At 41.2% G+C, this 21,237-nt stretch overlaps 1 protein-coding gene across 3 annotated transcripts in view; it reads left to right on the top strand.

Annotated features, from left to right (window-relative positions):
* The window catches only part of LOC122881857 (DENN domain-containing protein 4B-like), a 57,424-nt gene that overhangs the window by 14,272 nt on the left and 21,915 nt on the right, over window positions 1–21,237 (top strand). For 2 of the 3 annotated variants that reach the window (XM_044208530.1, XM_044208531.1), the window contains exons 2-10: window positions 9,533–9,895; window positions 13,637–13,892; window positions 14,478–14,547; window positions 15,105–15,274; window positions 16,692–16,933; window positions 17,293–17,359; window positions 19,597–19,655; window positions 20,574–20,718; window positions 20,843–21,018. In XM_044208530.1, coding sequence (XP_044064465.1) covers window positions 9,552–9,895; window positions 13,637–13,892; window positions 14,478–14,547; window positions 15,105–15,274; window positions 16,692–16,933; window positions 17,293–17,359; window positions 19,597–19,655; window positions 20,574–20,718; window positions 20,843–21,018 — 1,529 coding nt within the window. In that variant the 5' untranslated portion in view covers window positions 9,533–9,551. Of the gene's footprint in view, window positions 1–2,833; window positions 3,238–9,532; window positions 9,896–13,636; window positions 13,893–14,477; window positions 14,548–15,104; window positions 15,275–16,691; window positions 16,934–17,292; window positions 17,360–19,596; window positions 19,656–20,573; window positions 20,719–20,842; window positions 21,019–21,237 lie in introns of those variants that run through there. The other variant, XM_044208529.1, reaches the window with a different exon arrangement.

The raw sequence follows: 21,237 nt of genomic DNA, 5'->3' as shown, positions 1-21,237 counted from the left end.
CAGGCTTCCTTAATTTTGCTGAACCACTTTCTGTTTTGACCAAGCACTTTTATAAAACGGTTTTATAACCTTTGACCCTTTCAAATGAAGCAGCGTCTGCTGTGGCATCTCGCCACAGGCTGCGGCCTAAATGCGGACCTGAGTTGTGATCGGTTGAACCAAAGAGGGATGTTTTTTCTTCTCAGATTGTTTCGTTTTAAAGGACTTTTAGAGGCTGTTGTGTGGTGAAGAAAATATACAAAAGCCACAACGTGGAAGCACTTAATCTGTCTGTTTTCTCACTAAGCCGACGGATCCTCTGGAAAACAAACCTTGAAAAATAGTTTGTTGAAATCGAAGCATTTAAATTCAACATAAATGCTGAATTATTTGGTATTTTTTCATCCAGATGTTCAGAAGAGTCTTTGAGGATCCTGCAAATACCTTCAGAACAGCAGTAAATGTTGTTAAACCCCCTTCTGGGTTTTTCAAAGATCACTGGGTATTTAGCTAATACATGAGGCACAGCGCGGGGCTAATGACCGTCAGGCTCGCAGTCTGGACCCGCCCTCAGGGAACCGGTGTATGTAGAACATCACCTTAGCATATTCGAGTTAAAACTCTTGAATAATGTAGGTCTAGGTCATCTAGTGCGCATGTGCAAACGTGCATGCTGCCTGTTGCCGTTGCTCCGGCTCGTCGTCTTACTTTTTCCAACTTCAGCGGAAGACTCATCACCCCAGAATGCACCACAGAGCGCCACAGGAAGTCATTCCTGCCTGTGGCCATCAGACTCTTTAACTCCTCCCTCTAAGTGTCAGTCTGTATGACCCGAAGTCACTAAACTGGACATTGATCATTAACATCTCTGCAATACTTGAGATAGTTGTGCAATATTCTGTGTTAATACTGTTGTGCAATGTACTCTGTTTTCAGTTTAAAATTCCCTATTTATTGATATTTATTCATACTTATATTACTGCTGTGCAATATCCTCCGTCTCATAGTCATCTTATTAAGCTACACTTAACTTGACAGCACTCATTATTGCACTATTACTTATGTTATTATATTGTATTATACCGTACATACTTATCAACCACTAACCACTAAATCCACTTTGGTACTTACACTTATTTTAGCTTTTATACTTTATATCCACTTTGTACTTAATTTATCTGACCTGTATTATATTTTATTTGCTTAGTACTTCTATTCCTGACGTGACAGCGAGCAGCTGTAACGAAAGAGTTTCCCCCTCGGGGATCAATAAAGTATTTCTGATTCTGATAGACTCTGAATGGTTACTGTATTTGTCGTCTGGCTGTGTTTCTCAGCAGACATGATGGTTTTGTGGTCAGCTGGTCAGAAAGCGGCAGCAGCCACAGTTCGCTTTAATTAGGCCGCACCTGGAGCGACTGTGGCCCCAATCCCACGCTTAACCGTGCCGTACGGTCACACCCAGCGTTAACACTATGCAGTACGGCCTGTGTTATAAACAATATCTTGTTCCAAGGACACTTGTTAGGTTTTTATGATTTCGGAAAGTTGACAATGCAGACAGAGTGGTGAGACTGAAGCAGGTAGAGATGTAAAATTATTAGTTCTTCAGGTTTCAGAAGAGAAGCGGTCTTAGGAAAACAGCTGCTGGCTGTGGAGTGGTGCCGGTTCAGCAGCTGTTTTCAGTATTAATAACTGCTTCGTTAGCTAAGTGTTCCTCTCAGGCTTCTCACTTCCTCTTTACTACAACTCTGACTGAAGAGTTTGATGGAGAACTATTTCCGTGCTTCGGCTTTAGGTATCGTTTTAATAAACAAAACTACCTGCCATCGTTTTTCCTGTGTGTGTACAGCTGTTTACGTGGAAATGCACATGTTGGTGTGCATATACAGTATGTTCTTCAGTACATGAATGGGACATACTTTATTGTTTTCAACACTTCTCAGACGTAAACACACACCATAAATCATCAGCAATATATTTGCAGAAGTACTGGAGTGATAAATCTCCATGGAACCTCCCGGCATGGAGATATTTTAGTGTTGTTTGTTTATTATATTGGCTGTGCGTGTTACACAGGACCCCTTATATATCTTTTTGTCCGTCAGAGGTGTTCTGTAGTGTCGTATTCAGAGCATCTAATGATTTTCGTTGACGACCAGCAATTGATCCAGCTGTTCTAACAATCCCAGCCGGCTTGTTTTCATTAGTCAGGTTATATACCAGACTGAATTGTTTACCAGAGGGATGCTCTCTGTCAGGGTGCAACGACATTTTGACTCCAAATCCTTTTGGTACTACAATTTTAACAGGACTAGACTGAGTCTGCAGCCGTGTTAGCAGCTCTGTGAGGCTGTTCTTAGGAACAGCGGTGCTTTGAGCTAAATGCTAATGTCAGCATGCTAACATGCGCACGATGACAATGCTAACACGTTGATGTTTAGCAGGTATAATGTTTACCATGTTCACCATTTTAGTCGCAGGTATTTGGCCATAAACTAATTATTTGACAAATTAAAATGTTGACCAGATGGTGGCGCTAGATGCAAAGTCAGTGGATCACCAAAGTTATTACAGTTCATCCCGAGAGGAACATGAACGTCTGAACCACATTTCATGGCAATCTATTTAATAGTTGTTGAGACATTTCTGTCTGGACCAAACAATGGACAGTAATTGCCATGCCACCACAACAGCAATTTAAAAAAATAAATAAAAATAGTCTGTACTATTTTAAAACACTTGTGCAGTGGTTTATTTTTTTATTTTTTTATGAATTTCAGTGTGATTGTGGCCAAGATGAAGCCATGACTTTAGTTTTATTCTATTTACAGAATCTAGTTTTCTCAAAGTGTGTTTTTAGGGCCCTGACAGCAGCAGACCTGACCGACGTGTCGCCTCTTCTTCTGCCGAAAGCTGCACTTGAACACACCGAGGAGTGAGCAGCCAGCCAACTGCTGACAGACACGCACACTCTGACGGAGTCAGTTTGTGTAATATTACCCAAAACAAACCACTTCATGACTCAGTGAGTCCGAATTTGAGAGTGGAAGTTGAACCAAACCACAGAGACTCCAACATTACATCACGTCGGTTTGCTGTGACCTCACAGCTCAGCCTCGGGCGGACAACATCATGTTTTGACTCGCTCCAATACCGGACCATAATGTCATCCTTTGCTGGGGATTAAAACGTGCCACGCTGAGTCAGAGAAAAAGGGGGCACGATGAACTGTGCCGAGGAACGGGGCAATGACATGTAGGAACCTTTTTTTATTAGTTACTGTTTTATGCCGAAATGTTTGGGTACATGTGGCGACTGTGTTTTTAAGTAGTTCAACAATCTTGTGGGGGAAACACTTCAGGTCCGTCTACAACTTTTAATACTTTTTGTTCGTCAGGACGCTGCCTTACTGTAGTGCTGAGGCATGACAGAAAAATTACAGTTTTGATAATCGATTCATTGAAGACATCTTAAAGTCACTTTAAGTACAATAAAACATTTTCTTCTTGGATTGAGGATTTGCTGCTTTTCTCTGTTTTTATATAATTGTAAATTTGAATATCTTTGGCTTTTGGACTGATGGTCGGACTAAACATGACATTTGAAGACGTCATCTTTGACTTTTTTTTTTATTTCTATTTTTTTACTAAACAATCAGTCGAAAATATCATCAACAGATAAATCCATAATGAAAAGAATCATAACTTTCAGCCCTACTTTCCTCTGCTCCGAACGGTCGTTTAAATAAGAAATTATCCCACGTCGGTGTTTTTGGCAGTAAGCAACTGATTGTACTGACACAATGTTAACTGATGCACTGTAGTGCACTCTCAGTGAGGAAATCTGGTGCATTTCTCTGGGCTTTCCGGTATGTATTTAGGTGTGTGTGTGTGTGTGTGGCTGTATATGTGTGAGGTTTCCATTGTTGCACATGGGCCATTAAAAAGGGAAGTGATTGTGATGAAATCAGCCGTTTCAGCTAGCATTGTCGTTTTTTGCATTTCAGCAGACAACTCCCTTTTAGTCAAACACGAACTGAATGTTAGTGACAGCAGACATTAAATACGTGAAGTTTAGATGCATTTAGAGGGGAGGGTGGAGGTTATTCTGACAGTAAAATACAGGATGAACTGTATTTATGTATTGGTTCTTAACTGCAGCAAACGGACCAACTGTATGTTTGAGAAAAGAGCTGAAATAACAGTGAACCAACAAAACTTCAAAAGGAAAAATTACTTCAACATTTCACCTTTGTGTCACCTGAGCTTCCTTGTCAGTACACTAAGGCATTATACTATTAAAGAGAGATATCTATCTCTCTCTCTCTCTCTCCATGAGAGAACTTCTGTTATAAATAAATAAAACTGAATTGACCTTTCACCTTCTTATTTTCAATCTTGTAACTTTTGGTGATGTAGGAAGTGAACCTTTTTTTTTCTTCTTCTAGTGTTGGACCCAGTGTTAGTCACTTTGAACAAGAGCTGGGAGATGTGTGCAAGTGGCGAGTTCGCTACGTTCCACAAGCTCTCGATCTTAGCTTAAAGGGGCAATATGTAAGAATTGAGACTACTCTCCGCCTGTCGAACTCATACGCCAAGAAAATAGGGGGCAGCATCACACATCAGGTCATAACTGCTGCTAACTGCCGTTAGCTCAGTTAGCCGTGCAGCAAGCTTATTTTTTTGTTTAGATTTATTTTTTGGGGGGCTTTTTGGAGGACATGTGGGAGAGAGGGGTGGGACACAACATGTGCTGCCGAGTTAGCTCGCTGAACAAGAGTCTCACTGCTTCTTCAGAGGCAGACCATTAAATTAGCAAAATAAAATGACAAAAAACAACCGATGGCTTTGTAGGATTGATTTCCGACTCGTGCGTTCCAAACATTTCCAATAACTCCAGAGCGTTGTAAAGTCCAAAATGTATTGAAAAAAGATAAATGTAATAATTTCCAAAAATGTTCTGCTTCAATCCACATATGTTGCCGTTCAGGCTTTCAAAAACAACATTTCCACTGCGGTCAAAAAACAGTTTGCTGTTGCCGGTCTAGCAGCAGTCCCGCGGCACCATAACTGACGAGTTATATTCATTAAAGAAAGTTGATTTAACAACAAGACTAACTCATTTAATCCGATGAATCGCTTTATTCAAAATGAGGATTTTGTGCGAGGATTTAGTTTTTAGTGATGACGAACATGACGACAGACATTCGCAGCTTCACTCGTTAACCTCAATAGAAGCTTCAAATGTTAAAAAAAAAAAGCCCTACTAAGTAATCTAATTGCATATTAGACACAGCATTGTAGGCTAGACCATGTCATACATGCTACAACGACTTGTTCGTTGTATACCACCATTTACCAAATCCGCACTGTGAAATGTCAGGAAGGTATGGAAAAATAGATACCGCCCAAGCCTAGTCAGGATGGTTGTGTTAATATAGACCTATCGATCTAACGCAGATGTGTGAATGTCTGAAGCTTTAGATGTACGGAGATACAAAGACACAGTGAAGTTGTACAGCAGACGTGTGTGTTGTTGAAGAGATAACGGTGTGTTTTATCACCTCGGGGAGCTGCGGTGTTGTCACGCGTGCCGCTGTTTCGCCAAGAAGTCACCGACGAACAGGAAGCAGGCTGCCGGTCTTCTTCCTGTTTGCCAGCTTACCTTTGACCCCCCCCCCCCCCCGTGTTCCTTCCACTTCCTCCCCTCTGTCCTTTTTTATCGTCCGTCTCTCACTTTCACCTTGTGATGACAGCAATGAGTGGTCCGTCCCTCGCAGGACGTAATATCTCTGGCTTAAAGAAAGGGAAGGAAATAAAAGGTTTTATCCATCAGACACATCTGCTTTCCGAGCGTGAACACCAGCAGCTACTGGCTGCGCATTACAAGACAAGTATGACTTTCTACCGCTGAGTAAGACCATTTTAGCACTAGATCACCGGTCGTTGCTTTACTCGGATCAGTATGAGCTTCTTGATAAATGCTTGCTATGCCATTGAGCCGAGGCTAACTGCCTCCACGTCAGCCATGTTGGCACGGCACAAATGGTTTTCTCCAGCGCAGCACAGTTCGAACAAATTCAAATGAATTCGAACGCAACTCGTGCAGGGAAACTTCTCCGCTGTCCTTCTACAAGTATAGTAGCTCAGTTTGATCCAAACACAAATATCTTCACCAAAATATGGCAACTTTAATCTCAGTCCTCTCACATAACCCTTTTTGAGCTTTCGAGTAGGCTAGCCTGATGAACAACGCTTCTTGTTTTGTTATTTCTGTTCTAGTTTAGTGATTGGTTCCCAGTCATGTCACTCAAACAGTTACTCGTTCAGTCACTTCTCTTTCTCTTAACTAAATTTATGAAAATAAACTCTCAAAGCTTTTACTTATACTCAGCAATCCTTCGATTGCATGACAGGAAGTGCATCTTCTTGCCAGCCAATGAGTGAGCTAGTACAGAATGGTTCTGACCAATGGAAGAGCAGGAGGCCGGAGCTCTAACCGACAGAACTCGATCGTAAAATAATATCAATCTGCAACGATTTTGATAGTCGATTATTGAAACTATATTGGAAACTGAATATTTAGGGATTTTGGACTGATGGTCGAACAAAACAAGACATTTGATGATGTCACCTTGTGCTCTAGGATATTGTAAAGTGAGTTTTTCAGAGTTTTCTGATGTTTTATAGACCAAACGATTAACTGGTTAATCGGGAATATAATTGACAGATGAATCGATCATGAAAATAATCCATGTGAGGGAGGATTGAGAAGGAAGCAGTGTGATTAGTCACATTTTGGTTTGGTATTGGTTGACCACACAGATGGATGGATGGAGGAGTGGATCAGGCTTTTTGTTGAAATCTACTGTAACAGCTGTGAAGTGTACTGTGTGTGATATCGTGTCTTTGTACAGTTCTAGTAGTCTTCGGTCCATCCTCAGCTTTACGCGGCATAAATCAAACAGAAAACTCTTTATTTATTTATTTTTTCAGCCTGCTGAATGTGTGTGAGCTGCAGGGATTTACCCATAACTCGGCTGTAATGTGAGACAGCAGTGGCACTGTGTACTGGAAGTGTAGAGATTAGTGGATGAAGAAGGAAGTAAATACTGTTCTTAATACATGAAGGACGTCCACGTTAAACCTCCTGCACACTGCTCCCTGTCCTGTCAGAGGTTTTTAAGCCACTGTGATATAAAGAGAAATCAACCCTGACCCTTAACAGTGTTAAAAACAAAAAAATACCTACGGACAATTTACACTTTGCTGCAGGTTGAGAGTTTAGGACCCTTCCGGATGAGCTGCAGACCAGACACAACTTAACAAACGTGTTTGAGTTTTAAATAAAACCGAAATGTTTGCACACCCAAAAAAACACTGACTGCAGCGTTTCAGTTTAAAGGCCTTTTCCTGATGAAGCTCTCGGCACCAGAACTGTTGGTGATTTTTTTTTTAATGAACAGGATTCTCTGGTTTGAGCGCATTAGTGACAGAAATCTGATTGTTGAAGTCCGTTGTTAAAAATGTGAAACTGAATCTGTTCGCTGTTGAGTTGCGTATCGAACCTCAGCACTGTTTGTGTCCGAAATGTGTCCGTGAATCCGAGGATTAAAAACTATCAAGTTTAAAAAAAACAAAAAACAAAGCTGGCGTCGAATGTCTGGTCAGATTTGTAATCTTGTTGACTTTTTCTGTGATTTAAATCCTGATTTTTAAATTATCATTGTGCTATTTTAAGACTGTTTTTTATTCAGACAAAGTTGGGTGTTTAAACAGCTAACATTTTAGAGAACTTGGGCTTGTTTTGGTAAATGGGGGGGGGGGAAGTCCTCCAGAGAAAAAACAGTTTCAGCAAAAACCCCAAAACGTCACGTTTACGTTGAAATGACAGCGCCCTCTAGTGGCAGTGGTAAATCTGACTTTTGTCCTTTTTGGAGCAGAGGAGGACGTCAGGTGACGTTATTATAGAGTCCCCAGTGGGAGGAGGTCAGGGTGGACGGATGGATCAACAAAATGTCTCCTACTCTTTTAACCGTGACCACGAGGGTCCCCTAACGTTATCGAAGTAGTAAATTTAACCCAAATTATGAAGTTTCTATAACTCTAAACGAGTCGCGTTTGTGCCCAAGCCTAAGCAAACTTTAACCACATCTGTGTGAGATCATAAAACATTTATTTTCCAACAATTTTGGAAGGAAAAGACAAACAATGTTGCATGTTGTTGTTGTTTAATTTGGAGGACTTGTAGGAAAAAATTAATATCTCTCAATGTAAATATATACTGTAGATATATATATTGTGTGTGTGTGTGTGTGTATATAATATATAGGACTTTGTGTTCCTTAAATCTGACATTTCTGCTCAACATTTGATGGAATTTGCAGTTAAAATTCACCGTCACCTCCATCCTCCGTCTTTTTCCTCCTCAGTGTCTGTTTACAGTTTCAGAGAGGGAGGCGGAGACGAGGACGGAGGGTGAGAGAGGGCAAGGGACATGTACAGTTACATAAGAGTGCTTTCAGCAGCATCTCTCAGCATCACTGCACATCCTATTTTTATAATGCTCTCTGTGCACACTACACACACACACACACACCACCCTGCCCTCTGCGCATCGGTTTAATCACATATTGATTTTGTGAATAAACACCACCGTGACCTGTGCTTTTTTTTTTTTTTTTTTTTTTTTTTTGGTAGGTTGTTTAAGGTTTACAGCAATTATTTAGAGTTTTTCAGGAACAACATTTGAAAAATAAGACAACAAATGGTATGCACATTATATTGCAAGTATACTGTAATGAAATATGTATGTAAATGTAAGAGATCCAAGAAAAGGAAAAAAACAAATAAAAAACAGCCAGATATTGAACGCTGCAGGCTCACTCTGTCTCTTCTCTGATTGGCTGATGAGATCTAGGGATTTGACTCACTAGCCTGACGTCCAGAACACTGAGGTGTGTGTGTGTGTGTGTTGTGTATTAGTTGCTGATAGGAAACCCTCAGTGTGTCTCATCTCTCTTTAGCGCAGCTCCTGTGATTCTTCAGTGTCTCTCGTCCTTCCTAATTTCAATTCAGTCTCACCTCGGTGAACTTTATTGGCATGAAAGTTTTTGACAATACTGACAAAGTACGAGACAGATAAATATCAATCACTCAAAAGCACAGTTATAGAAACATTAAACCACTGAGAGTCAGTTTGTATAAGTTTCTTTGAGACGGACTTTGCGTCTGTAAAAGGACTGTTCGCATTATGTAGTTTTAAAACTGAGTCTGCAGATGTGTCAGTTAGTTAAAGGATCGGGTTTTGTTAAAGCTCTCATTGTTTAGTATTTCTGCTGGGTTTTGTCCCATTTAACTGGATATAAGTGGCTTGCAGGAGGTACAGATCGTACTAAACGTTAACAGGAATATCACTGGTCCATCTCTCTCGGCTGCTTTTTAAACCTAAATTTTGTTCCAGACTCTGAATGCATAAATCTAGGAAAAGTTGAAATTCTCTTAACATGTGAGCTTCAGATAATGAATCCAGTCTGTCTCTCTCTCTGCAGTGGAGGGCAGACAGGCGGCATGACAGAGGAGAAATGTCCCCAGCTGGTGGACTACTTTGTAGTGGCAGGTCTCGACCCTGCGGGGCCCTGGAGGCCCCTAGATGAGGATGGCAAGACGTCCACCAACTCCTCCTCCACGCCCTCCTCCTCTTCCTTGTCTTCGTCGGGCCGAGCTGTGGAGTCGGTGACGGACCTGGCGGTGATCGCCCGGGGGCTCGGGGAGGAAGTGCCAGAGGGCTTCACCTGCATCGAGAAGACACTTGGTGGACACTCGGCCGAGCTGAGCGCCGGCCTCATCAACAACCCACACCTGTACCTGTGCTACCGCCGAGGACGGGACAAACCGCCCATACTGGACCTGGGGTGAGACACGCTTTGCTTTTGTTAACTCTTCCAGCAGCTGTTTCCGCTGTTCAGTCCGATTCTTTCTGTGCAGTTGGGGAAGAGAAATCCTTTACGCGTGAAGCAAGACGCTGACAGGTGGGACAAGGCTGGCTGTTGTTTTTAGCCACGCTAGCAGCTTGGCTGCAGGGGTAGCAATGTCAGTCTGTCACTTACTTCAACTGCTTTGTTTGGTCACTTTGTTGCCACATTGGTGGTGCCAACGCCGAGGGCTGCAGCAAAAAACGTAGGGTCGTACCTGGCTAAACTTTTGCACAGTGTGATGTCCAGAAATGCGCTGTGATGGCCAATCAGATACACCCAAGTACACATTCCTGGTGAATTACTTACTGTCACATGAACGCTGTATTTCTACCTTACCTCGCGATTGTGGAGACGGAGGATAAATTATTATCTGATAACTTTCCAGAGCAGTAAAATCCTTCCTCATGTTATAAACACTGTGCAGAGTTCGATAAACCTTCAAACTCATGAATCTGTTACTCAAACTGGACTTCCTTGATCTTATTTAACCGACTCAGCACCACCTGCAACAACACACCCCCACCACCTCTGTGTTGTTTTAACGTTGTGCTGTTTGGTCCCAGTAACACTTAATTTCATCACAGGAGACCTCCAAAACTAATGATTCCCATCAGCATGCAAACTGCGTGCATGTTAACATGCCGAAGTTACAGTAGAAGACAAGCTAAGTCTGAGATGTCCTAAAATGGCCACCATACCTAGGGTAATGCTGCGTTCACATCAACATCCGTTTGTAATTACGACTCGTTAGCTCAGATTTTTCTTTAAAAAACCCAGACTTGCCGCTAAATAACACAGAAGTGCCTGACAAGCAAGCGTCACGTCAGCCAAAGTCTGTCGTTCAAGGTAATTAAACCCAAATTTAATGGATATAATGTTGCCGCTCTGCAATCATCCAAACAAACCATCCAACCGTGAGTTGTCTGATGATGTGAAGGCTTGGGAATCTTTACCACCTCTACCATCCAGCCAATATGACGTGAACGCGGCATTGACGCGCAGGCAGAAGATTCATGTAGATCTTCTCATATGCGAATTTCCCCAAATGTTGAACTTTTTCCTTAATGGCTTTGTTCACTTCAGCGTCTTCCAGTATTCCTGGGAATGTCAGATAAAACGAATGAAAATCCGCTTCAGCCCCTTTCACATACAAGTGTTTTGGACCATTTCAGCAGCTAATCCAGGCTGCCTGAATTCAGTGTGTTTTGAGCTACTAAGACACACACAATAATTTAACCCCCCCTTGCTTTTATTATTTGAGAATTTAGTGCATTATCTCACAACAACGACCAATCCACAGCTGAAACACTTCCCAAATACCCACTCACCATGCCGGTGGTGAGGTTCTTGTCGACGCGGCAGAAGGAAATATTTATATATTTATAAATAAATAAATAAATAAATAAAAATATTCAATTTACTATAATGTCAAAAAAAGAAAAGCAGCTAACTCTAACATTTAAGAAGCAGGGACAAATGATATTGGTATTTTTGTTTGAAAACAATTAACGATGGACATTTTACATTTACAGAAGGTAAAGTAAGCTGCAAACTTTAGTTGCACATGAGGGCTAAACTTACAGACACTAGAGCCTCAGTATCTGTTGCTGACATTATGGCTTTAACTTTGGCCTGTGTTGTAACGATGATGCGATGCTCCGAGAATAATCTGCCCCTCGCTGACTGCAAAGTCACTTTCGGCTGCAGATGTCGTTACTTTGTCCTCAGTGAAAAGAAAAGAAAACGTCAGTGAGGAAATACGGTTTTAAAACAGTGAAGACAGTGTTTTTGTGATTTTATTTTATCAGATGGTGTTCATTTTCCCTCTTCTGTCCCTGGTGACAGCTCTGAGTGTAGGCTGCACTAAAGGGTTGTTAACAAACACATGAACTGCATGTTGCGCTGTAAATTATTCTGCTGAAATGAATAGAAACCATTACTTTGACAGCACCACGCTCGCACAGAAATCAGCTCTAGTGCATTTAGTTCATGTGATGCATATTAAAGCTGAAGCTTATATAATACAGAGGATTATGTAATGCAGTGGTGGGCAGACAGTGTCGTGTCCTGGACTCTCATCACCAACACACACACTCTTCTCCATTGTTTCTTTCATGTTCAGCTATTTAATTACTCTGGATTACACTGTGTTAGGGGATAATGAGGCAAATCCTCTTACATTAGACATCAGATTACATCTTGTTTTCAATCATTTTAGGAGTGTAGCTGACAGGCAGCGAGCAGGTAGGGAACCAGAGAGTTTCTCAAGGGCAGTTTGGCGGGGCCAGTGTCTGAATGTTTTCCAGACTTAAATCTCATCACAGGAATTTAGCTCACCAGGTGAAATCTGATTTTTGTGAGGCTAATTTTTGAGGGTCATGAAAGGATTTGATCAGACACTGGGAGAGAGAGACGTGAGGCAAAGACACTGCATAGGGACAGGTGCATCTAAAAACAAGTTAGTTATTGTACTTTAGCTGCTGATTTGTCCCACTTATCAACATGGTCAGCTGTTGTTGCGGCAGCAGCAGTGACTCTGAGAAGGAGAACCGTTTTTGACGTTAAGTGTTTTAAAGTGCCTTAATATCCATGAGCTGTGTTTCAAAGTCATAACCCAGTCAAATGTGAACACACGGTGTCCGTTGCAGATAAATGTCCACAAAGTCGCTTAGAATTCATAGAAAAAGACGCTGCTTCTAACTCCAGAGAATCATGATGTTAAGTTTTCTTCAGTAAAGTAACCCAGTGATCGTTGTCTGTACATCCGCGGGCACACTGCTAACAGCTGATTCAGCTACTTTTAATGGTGCCAAAATGTAAACAAATATATCGGCTAAAAAAAACGTTGCTCAAGCTGTAGTGGTCACTGACTCCGTGGCAACTTCATACACTCTGTTTATGGGAACTGTAGTTCCAAAAATTAATGCATTTATAATCCCCTCAAATCAGTAAGTCAGCAGATCTGCCTTGTTCTTCATCTTCTTTATTTCAAATTAACTTCATGCTAGATCTAGACTGACAAATCAGCCAGGCCAATCTTATCTTGCCTATATATCCGTATCGGCACATGTGTTTGTCGATAAATAACAAGAATTTGCAACTGAGATATGCCAAAGTCTGTCGGTCAGTCCACCACTTCGCTCCAGACTTCATGGATTGGAACAAAATTTTGTACAGACATTCATGATCCACTAAACTAATGACATTCCCATCAGCCTCCGCTGTACTTTTAGTGCTAACTATCAAAAGTTAGCATGCTAACATGCTAAATCAAGATGGTGAATATGTTAGACCTTAAACCTGCTAAACATCAGCATGTTAGCATTGTCATTGTGAGCATGTTAGCTTTTAGCTCGAAGCACTGCTGTGTCCCACAGTACAGCCTCACAGAGCTGCTCGCTCGGCTGTTGAACATTGTTAAAATGAGAAACATTTCACCGCAGACGTTCGTATTTTTCCAACCCTGGTAGGTCAAATTCACAAATGTGTTTCCCACTTTAAACTTCTTGCACCCAAACATGAACAATCACAACAAAACTACCCGAACAAACTGGACACTTCCTGTGCTGCAGGGATGATCTCCCAGACAGCGAGTGCAAACGGAAAAGCTTTCATGAGAGAGCGTCACAAAAGTTTAAAAATGTTTCATTTGTCTGAAGTCATAAATTGTCCCCGCAGGGTTCTGTATGAGGGGAAGGAGCAGCTGAAGCAGGGCTGGTACATCATCGAGACAACGCCTTACAGCCGCTCGGCCAACCTGAGCACCGGCGGTGCCCCAACGGCTCACCGGGTGTTCCTGACGTACCGGCGGGCTCTGGACACACAAGGCCTCCACACGCTGGGCGTCACAGACATCGCCCTGCTGCTGCCCAGCAAGGGAGAGGTCGCCCCGCACACCTTCTGCCGCGTCGACAAGAACCTCAACACCGGCATGGTGAGTGGGTATTTGGGAAGTGTTTCAGCTGTGGAGTTGTCGCTGTTGTGAGATAATGCACTAAATTCTCAAATAATAAAAGCAAGGGGGTGTTAAATTATTGGTACCTTTGTACTTTAATGACTAAGATGGTAAAGCATAATAATAATTCAGCATAATGGACATTTCTACAACATTTTGTTAATTAATACAAAAACAGAGTTGTGTCAAACCCGCCACTCTGTGCTCTGAGAGACCAGAAATGGTTTTATTACTGGCCAGTTGTGAAGCTGCTGTAAATGAAACTCGACACTTCCTACAATAAAAGTCTTTCAGGAAATTAAAGGGCTTCAAACAGCAAATTAAAATGACTAAAAGGGGAAATGCTGAGAAAACAGAACATTAAATGAAAATAAGTTGAGTTAGTAGCCTCTCTCAAATAAAGTCCTGGTTTCTCCTGTCAAAGATACATTAATGCCTATTTGAGAGTTTATGTGAGACTTTTTGAGACTAAAATATATTTTAACATATTAACTTTATATTAACTATTTTTTAAATGGTGGAGATCAGTTTATCACAGTTGTGTGTGTTTGTGTTTGTCTCCAGTGGGGTCCAGCTCTGTATGTGTGCTACAAGAGAGCTGTGGCCAAAGCCAACGCCCTGGTCTACAAGGCCAGTGAGTATCTATCACGCCTCTGCTCGGCTCTGTTGTCAGGGCTCCCACAGCCGGGACAAAACGGACTCGGGTGCTTTCCCCTCAACTTTGGCAGTCTCATAATTGTGCCCCACCACCAGCGCAGAGGGACAGTACAAAGTTAACATAACCCATTAGCCAGAATGGCCACCACTATGAGAAGAAGGCCCAGGTTGAAAAATAATACTGGAATTAGCCTTTTTAAGGAAGTTCATTTTATTTATTTATTTTAAATTGCACCTCTTTTTTTTGGTTTTTTGGTTTAACAATGATGCTAAATATTTTGTGTCAGTGTCTTAAAACTCATTTTTGATAATGGACTTTGGCAGACTTGAGGTCCGGTAGCTCTTTGAGACAATCTGAACCGTGTGAAATGTTTGGAGAAGGTCAGCTGACAGGTCTGATTTTAGTCAATCATAACCGAGACAGATGAGCTTTATTACAAAAATCATGTTTTTTTTTTAGGCTCTCTTAAATATTTCCAGTTATTATACATAATAAACTTCAAGTGTAAACGGACTAATTGCTGTGTGCCGCAGGTCTGATCAGCCGGTACCCAGAGGAGGACCTGGAGGCGTTTCCTCTGCCGGAGTCGGTGCCGGTCTTCTGTCTGCCGATGGGTGTCACCGTGGAGAGCTGGCCACTAAACACTAAGTACCAGCTGCCCGTCTTCTCCACCTTCGTCCTCACCTCCGCCTCTGGGGACAAGGTCGGAGCAGCAACAACACACACACATGCACACACACATTTCTGCTTAAGAATAACAGTAAGCTCCCTGGATAGAGAATTCATTCATTCATTCATTGTATAATATAATCAATATGACAAGAGTTGCAATTATGTAACATAATTTAACATGTCTACAAAGTGTGTATTTTCTGCACAAATGATATTAAGAGTTTACAAATAAATAATGCCCATCAAACAGTCCTTGGACGATGCAGTGGTAAATTCAGCCCATTCTGCTGGTTTGGTTCACGCAACTTGCAAGAACCAGTTTATATGGAAAATTGCATCTCTGAAGAGCAGGTGAATTAAAAATGAAAGTTATGGTGATTTTTTTTTTTTTTTTTCAATGTTCATTTTACAGAAATCAAACTGACTCTGTGACCATGAGTGTACCACCAAAATATATAGAGAGCACTAAATTAGTTAATTATTGGTTAGAATTGAATACAAATGGATAACCATTTTCATGTTGACTCCGAAAGAGCATGGTGACATGTAAATGGAAAGACTGAGGCTGCCGTTTCGCTCCTTGCATTTGAATATTTTCCCCCGTACAGCAGGTTAAGTCTTTGAAAATGAAATGTCAGATGCAGTTTTCATTTTCAAATTGTTAGAAAATTACATTTTCATTTAGACTTAAATATTGCTTGCATAAACGGAAAATCAGGCTACATTGTGTATATTGCATTTTCAATTTCAAATTTGAATTAACATTTGAATATTGTCCACTGTACAGCGGGTTACAGCTTTTCCATTTTCATTTTAATATAGTCATAAAACGCCCATACAAGTATGTGAAAATGAGAATTAAATTATTGCATTTTCATTTTTACTCAAATAACACTAAATTATAATGATATTGTTGAATTAGATTTTCATTTTCAAGTTTTCATTATCGTTTGAATGTATACGCTTCCATACAAAACAGAGAAGTTTGACTAGCAGTTGCAATGTTTATGGGACATTTTATAGTGTGTGACAAAACATATCAGCTGTTCTGTAACATTCGATCGTATCGCATGATCTTCATCTGCATTTCTCATTCATGTTTGAAAGAAATGTACATTTAAACTTCCATGACAACTGGAGGAGAGATTGTTCTGTCAACGGCTGTTTGATTGGAATTTGTTTCGGTGTGCTCGGCAACAACAAAATATAACACATAAAACAAACATACAGGTAAAGCAGGACCATGTCGCTGTACCACGGTGCCTTCTTGATGTCGAAATGTTGAGTCTATAAAATGTTAGAAAGTACTGAAAGATGTCATGAGAGGTGATGTCTCCAGAACCCAAAGACATAGTTTGCAGTTATATAAAACAGAAAAAAGCAGCAAATCCTGGAAGTTAGACCCATTTAAAGCCTGTTTGTGAAAGCTCCCCCGCTCTCCCTTGCAGGTTTACGGAGCAGCCATCCAGTTCTACGAGTCGTTCTCCAGGGAGCTGCTGTCGGAGCGGCAGAGCGTGAGGCTCGGGCTGCTCAGCGTGGTCGACCGGCGGCCGATCACCAACCGCAGCCTGCAGGTGAAGAAGAGCATCTGCGTCCTCTCCCACTGGCCCTTCTTCACCGTCTTCCAGAAGTTCCTCACCTTCGTCTACAGATACTCCATCTCCGGACCCCACGTCCTGCCGCTCGAAAAGTCAGTGCACGATTTAGGTTCAGATTCGTAGGGTTATTATCTTTTTACCCTCAGTTTCAGTGATTTTTTTTCTTTTTAGACTAAATCAGATCTTCTGCAGTCTGCTATTGGCATACGGCCTTTTTATTGATAACTTATCGGGTAAAAGAAGGCCTTAACGTGAACTCGTTCTAATGAGACATTTTGATTAAATTCTTAAACTCTGCATGAATTTTTAATTAGTGTTAGGGAAGCAGTATCTTCGTTTTGAGTGGAGCCTTTTTCGAGTCTCCAGATGGCGTCAAATGATATTTAGAGCTTTACCCACCCTGATAAATAATACATTCTGTGATAAAACTCATGGTTTTCTCTCTCTGCAGACACATCTCCAGCTTCATGCACAACGTCCCGTTTCCCTCCCCCCAGCGGCCACGCATCCTTGTTCAGGTAAAGACCGGGACTCAAACCTGCGATGTGTGTTGTCTGGTTCTCGTCAGGACCATATATTTTCATATATTAAGAGTCTGGTAGTGGTTTGATAACATGAACTGTCAGATAAAAAGAGAACAGATGCATCACACAACACACAAGAAAAAAGAAAACCTGAGTTTTTAGTAGAGAGCTTTATCAGCCATATTCAGGAAGGGGTGTGTGATTTTAAGACAGTATCACCCACCCCTAGTGAATACTGTTATTCGGAGTGTCAGTTAGGTCACTGGTAGGATGAGCTGATGTTTTCCTATATTTTTATTATTGTCAACAAATCCCATGAAAAACCAACAAACGTGTCCCTCAATACTGTCTGACTTCCTGTCTGTGGCTCCCAGCTCTGAGCCCATTGGTTGCTACTGAAGACTGAAATCTTTACAAACAGCTCACAAATATAAAGTTTCATTTTTATAAAAGGCTCAGTAATTCCCTGAAACAGCTGGTCACTGTAGTTTTTAACAAATGTGTATGGGTTCAGATAAGGGTCAATGAGATTTTGAGCTTTGCGAAATCATGTTGAGAAATAATTTTAAAGCCTGAGGTCGTATGTCACCCATTGTAAACCTGTGAAAAAAACTCAAAACTCGTGCATGAAGAAATCAAGTTTGTAAATGCTTAGAAAAGATTTGTAGTTTTGGGGGGGAAAATTAAACCATTAAATCCAAATTAAACTTCTCAAATTACAAAATTCTCTGTTAAAAAATTAAAAAATCTGTTATGGTATTTCAGTTAAACTAATCTGTTCTACAGATTTGGACATTTGGGTGTCGTCTGCATAATTCTGCAAGTTGATTTTATTGCCTTGTGTAATTTGGCCTCATGGAAGCAAATAAAAGAGGACCAAGGATTGAGCCTTGAGGAGCTCCACATGTCGTGTTGGTCTGCTCGGATGCATACTGTAGTTGTCAAGTGCGACAAAATAGCTCCTGTCCTGGAGATAGGAGCCCAGCCCAGTTTTCCAATATGTCTATTAGTTTTGTATAGTCAACCGTATCTGAGTCAGTTTCTTAACAAATGTCATTCATAACCTTAATGACAGCAGTCTCTGTACTGTGGTGGGGCAGAAATACAGATTGAAAGTTGCCATTTAAGGTTAAAAAGTTATTTAGCTTCTGGTAAACAATTTTTTACATTAATTTACTTACAAAGGAAAGTTTAGATATGGGTCTGTAGTTGCTAATCACAGATGTATCTCGGCTACTCCTCTTTAAGAGACTTGATGGCTGCAGTTTTCAAGGTGTTAGGAAAATTCCCTGATGACAGAGTTTTGTTTTTTGACAATTTGCAGAAACAGCTGAACACAGTAAAGAAGAAAATATATTTGACGTAAAACATCACAGGTTTATAAAAACAGGATCAGAGGAAGACAGCACAGAATTTTATTTCTTCTGACTTTAATCCTTCACTTCCTCCTTCAACAGGATGTAGGTGATGATCTGGTCGCAGCCTGAACAGGGTAACTGTTCCCAATCAGAAGCAGTCCTTTTTATTGATCGCTTCCAATTAGCGGGCAAATTTCTTGACATAATTCTTTCAATAATAAAATAATTCACTGATGATCTACCGGGTTCAGATGTGATTTCACTCAGCTGCATGCAGGTGGATGATGTTATCATCATGGGTGACAATTGAGTTGGCAATTTTGTGTTTGTGTGTCAAGCTGAAATTTTAAAGATAACTTTTTGGTCATCATTCAAGTCAGTTATAACGACATTTTACTCACCAACTTCAGCTTTACAACAACTGACTCAATCAGTGAAACAACACGAGGAGATTACAAACAAACAGCAGTTTCATGCAGGTATCAAATCTGCTGTTTTGAAAGTGAAAACACATGTGGACATATCACCCAGCGTACGTTCAGCAGATCTTCCTGGTTCAGCTAAACAGACATTTGAGTTTCCCCTTCACTACCCGACACGTGGTTTACATAAACTGTAGATTTGTTTAAAACCTGTCTGACAGCTCGTGGTGCTCCCCCCTGTGGGATGTATCTGTTTCATTTATAATCATCTTCCAGGGATAAAGTTGGTGATTAAAATCTTCTCATAACTGAAGGAACAATAGCCAAAACTCTTGAAAACAAGTCCCATGTTGTAAATTAGATAACTAATTACTTCTCAAATCACTTAAAGCCAAACAAAAGATCCCATCCTCGTGTGTGTATTCTGTATAACCCCGACTGTATCTTCCAGCTGTCTCCGTATGACAACCTGCTGCTCTGCCAGCCGGTCTCCTCTCCACTCCCACTCAGGTCAGTTTACTGCCGCAGTACTGCGGCGCTTAACAATCATTTAAGTCGATGCTTTTGTCCAAAGGGACTCACGATAAGTTAATTCAACCTCGATAGGAGCAAGAGCTAGATTTCATCTATAAGTGGAAGTTTATTTTGTCCTAAACACACAAGGGTTTGGGGGGTTCGGTGGTTCTGTAAAATATGAAGTTGTTTATCTATAAATAAACAAGAGTGAATACTCAAAAAAAAAAAAAAAGATTTAAAGATTAAAACTGATAAGTTAGCTCATGGCTTTAATTTACCCGCCACGCCCAGTATTATTTTTTTTCAGTTATTTCAGCGTTATCATGACTTTTTTTTGTCATTGAGCTTTATTATTATATTTTAACTTACAGCAAGGAAATGTTTTGAGAGATGTGTTTTTGCATGAAGTTGTGGGTGAAATGGATCAAATCTTTAATCACAGTACATGTAATTTTATATCATATCAATATCTTGCGTGCTACAGTGAATTTTCTTGATTATGAGAACCTGTTCATTGATAAAATAACTAGTTGGGAATATCTGTTTTGGGCTAATCCAGAATATTAAATACCTGACAAATCAAGGTATTTGTTCACATTGCTGCAAAAATCACACACAAATCCAGCATGAACATAAATCAGTCCTGCTCATTGATCGGGAACATTGTCAACAGAGATGTTACAGAAATAGTAACCGTGCATATTACGGTATATAGAAAATGACAAAACAGGTTACACGTTTATATCTATTTATACCTCACATATTGTCGTATCGCCCACCACTAAGTGCATGTGCACACACTGAAAGTTAGCCTGAACGCACAGTAAAAGTGTCGCTGTTATTTAAAATCTTAAATAAACTGGCTGGCGTCCTGTTTATGAACTATAACGTGTGCGTGTGTGTGTGTGGCAGCGGTGCAAGCTTCCTGAAGCTGCTGCAGAACCTCGGTCCAGAAAACGCCTGCACGCTGCTGCTCGCCGTCCTCACTGAACACAAACTGCTGCTGCACTCGCTCCGCCCCGACGTCCTCACCTCCGTCAGCGAGGCCCTTGTCTCCGTAAGACTTACACACACACACACACACACACACACACACACACACACACACACACAGACCTCTACGTGCTGACTGTATTTAATTAGGTCTATTTAATAATCTCTCTCTCGGTCTGTCTCTCCAGATGAGTTTCCCCCTGCGCTGGCTCTGTCCCTACATCCCTCTGTGTCCGCTGCAGATGGCCGACGTGCTTCTGGCGCCGATGCCCTTCATCGTGGGCGTCCACTCCAGCTACTTTGACCTGTACGACCCCCCCACTGATGTGGTGTGTGTCGACCTGGACACCAACACCATCTTTCAGTGAGTGCATCTCTACACCGGGCTTTCTGCGCCATCGTGCTTCGCCACATACAGATGTATACAGAGGCATGAAACGCACAGTGAATGTAGAAACTCAAAGACAGCGCAGATCACATGTGGAAGAGGTTCATCATATCGACCTGGACGCCAACACATAACTTATTTCATATTTTTTGTAATAATCCACAAAATACCTGAATCAGAAAGTCGGCTGTATTT

The sequence above is a fragment of the Siniperca chuatsi genome, linkage group LG9, assembly GCF_020085105.1.
Source record: "Siniperca chuatsi isolate FFG_IHB_CAS linkage group LG9, ASM2008510v1, whole genome shotgun sequence".
Taxonomy (NCBI): domain Eukaryota; kingdom Metazoa; phylum Chordata; class Actinopteri; order Centrarchiformes; family Sinipercidae; genus Siniperca; species Siniperca chuatsi.
This window is presented reverse-complemented; position numbering and strand designations above follow the sequence as displayed.